Source organism: Bison bison, unplaced genomic scaffold (assembly GCF_000754665.1).
Source record: "Bison bison bison isolate TAMUID 2011002044 unplaced genomic scaffold, Bison_UMD1.0 scf7180017855222, whole genome shotgun sequence".
Taxonomy (NCBI): Eukaryota; Metazoa; Chordata; class Mammalia; order Artiodactyla; family Bovidae; genus Bison; species Bison bison.
The window spans coordinates 9,265-11,172 of NW_011485795.1; the positions used below are offsets into that span (position 1 = coordinate 9,265).

The 1,908-nt window shown below is 46.8% G+C and overlaps 1 protein-coding gene across 1 annotated transcript in view; it reads right to left on the reverse strand.

The window, feature by feature from the left end:
* LOC105001872 (nuclear RNA export factor 2-like) overlaps window positions 1-1,908 on the reverse strand; it is a gene marked incomplete at both ends in the record, with an annotated part of 6,016 nt that overhangs the window by 3,630 nt on the left and 478 nt on the right. Inside the window, 6 exons of the mRNA XM_010858311.1 lie at window positions 122-210; window positions 358-427; window positions 568-648; window positions 760-864; window positions 976-1,059; window positions 1,666-1,819. Coding sequence (XP_010856613.1) covers window positions 122-210; window positions 358-427; window positions 568-648; window positions 760-864; window positions 976-1,059; window positions 1,666-1,819 — 583 coding nt within the window. The remainder of the gene's footprint in view (window positions 1-121; window positions 211-357; window positions 428-567; window positions 649-759; window positions 865-975; window positions 1,060-1,665; window positions 1,820-1,908) is intronic.

The following is a 1,908-nucleotide window of genomic DNA, read 5'->3' on the forward strand; positions in this document are numbered from 1 at the left end:
AGCTTTGGGTGAAGAAGAGTTAGAGTGAAGGTTACTATTCTGGATCTTGGAGACAAATCTGTCCTCCACCCCATCTCTTCCACCCCCTACCATAATATCAGAGCTGGGCCTTCAGCCTCACCTCAGGGAAGTTCTTCTTGATGATCTGCAGGGCAGCAGCCATACAGTTTCTTCGATTCAGAATTATCTCAATATCATGGCCCATCAAGTCTTCAGGAAGGAGAGGGGAGGGAATCAGAACACCAAGTGGGGTCCAGGCCCATAATCAGCCCCTCACCACATTACCATCCCCAAGACTCCCTCTAGGAAGACCCCCTCTGCCCACACCCACCCTCAAATTACTACTGTCAGCCATACTTGGGTCAAAGCGGAGCTTCTGGAGGTCAAGAGATTGCTGGGAGACATCAAATCGTTTGTTAAAGGCCAGCTGCAGAGACAGAGAGAGGGAGAGAGCCACTCTGAGACTGTGGTGGTGGCAGGGAAATCGGGGGTGAGAGGGATGGGGGGCTGGGGGAAGAAGAGACAGAGGTGAGTGTTGGCATACAGGATGCCTTGAGTTGGCATTACCTTTAACTTCTCCATTTTTTCTGGTCTCAACTTATTACGCACAGAGTAGGGAACAGCAGAGGGGTTGACAAAGATAGGTATCTGCAGGAAGAAGAGGTGGGGTAAGCAGCAACTCTAGTTCAAGAAGACGACTAGCCCCAGGCCTGTCCTCCTGTCCCAGGATGCATTATAGGCAATGATCTGGACACACACCTTTTGGTTCTCTTCATCATAGATCTTGTAGCTTACATCCATCAAGGCAGAGGCAGTGCTAGCTTTCTGCACAAAGAATCGAGCCCCATTTTTCACATAGTGGAACTATAGGGATTAAATGCAACAGCAATAGTATCAGAGGCCAACAGACCCTGCTATACCAGATCTCTCCCCCTTCCCTGTGCCCACTCATCTGGCTTCAGCATCCTCTCTTACATCCACTGGAGTAAAGCAGACACTGCAAAGGCTCTGGATTGAGTTCATTAGCCATATCTTGTCATACTTTTTCCCATGAGGAATCTAAGGATGAAAAGAGGGGTTAGGATAGAGGACAGATGACAGGGAATTTAGCCTGGAGAACAAACCTTTTCCTATTCTTTTCCAGTCTTCTACTGAGCTTGAAAGGGCATCTAAAGAAGGGACCACTGGTATGATTTCTTATGTTTGTGCATAATATGGATTTCCAAAATACTCCTCTCCAGTCAAAGCTCTCTGCCAATTAATCAAGGTGTTAGAGATGATCTTTCTTTAATAAAGTTCCAGGAGATCCTACCTAGTGCAGATACTGCTTGCCCCTCAGACAAGGTCTCCAGAGACTCGGCCCCCCATGTCCCACACTCAGCTAGCCAAACTGAGACCTCTAGTGCAGAGCTGCTCCATATCCTAATCAGTAGTTTATGTCTTTGCCTTGAGATAGTCTCCAATGTTCTCCTTACAGTCGGTCTGTTCCCTTTATATTGCTTCTCTGAATTTTTCCTTAGATGAACAAGACTGTTAACTAAGCAATAAAATGGTCAGATTACAAACTGTCCCCAGCAGAATAAACTAGCATCTCAACATGAGAACAACATAACTCCTCCTGATTTTTCTCTCCTTCGCATTCCATACTTTTTTCAGGATACTCACTGTGACCTTAAACCAGCTCCCTTGGGCACCATCTTGTGTGTTCTCCCTCATTTTTCTCATCACAGGTTTTCCATTTCCCCACACAGTAACACAGATATTGCCTTCTCTGCGCCATCTCACTCTCCTCCCGTTGCCTCGGAAGGAATAGGGAAAGCTGACATGGAGAGAAGAAGAGTGAGTGGCCATAAGTGCTAAGAGAGTCTTCTGTACACACTCGTCTCTTTGACACCAGCACTACAGTTT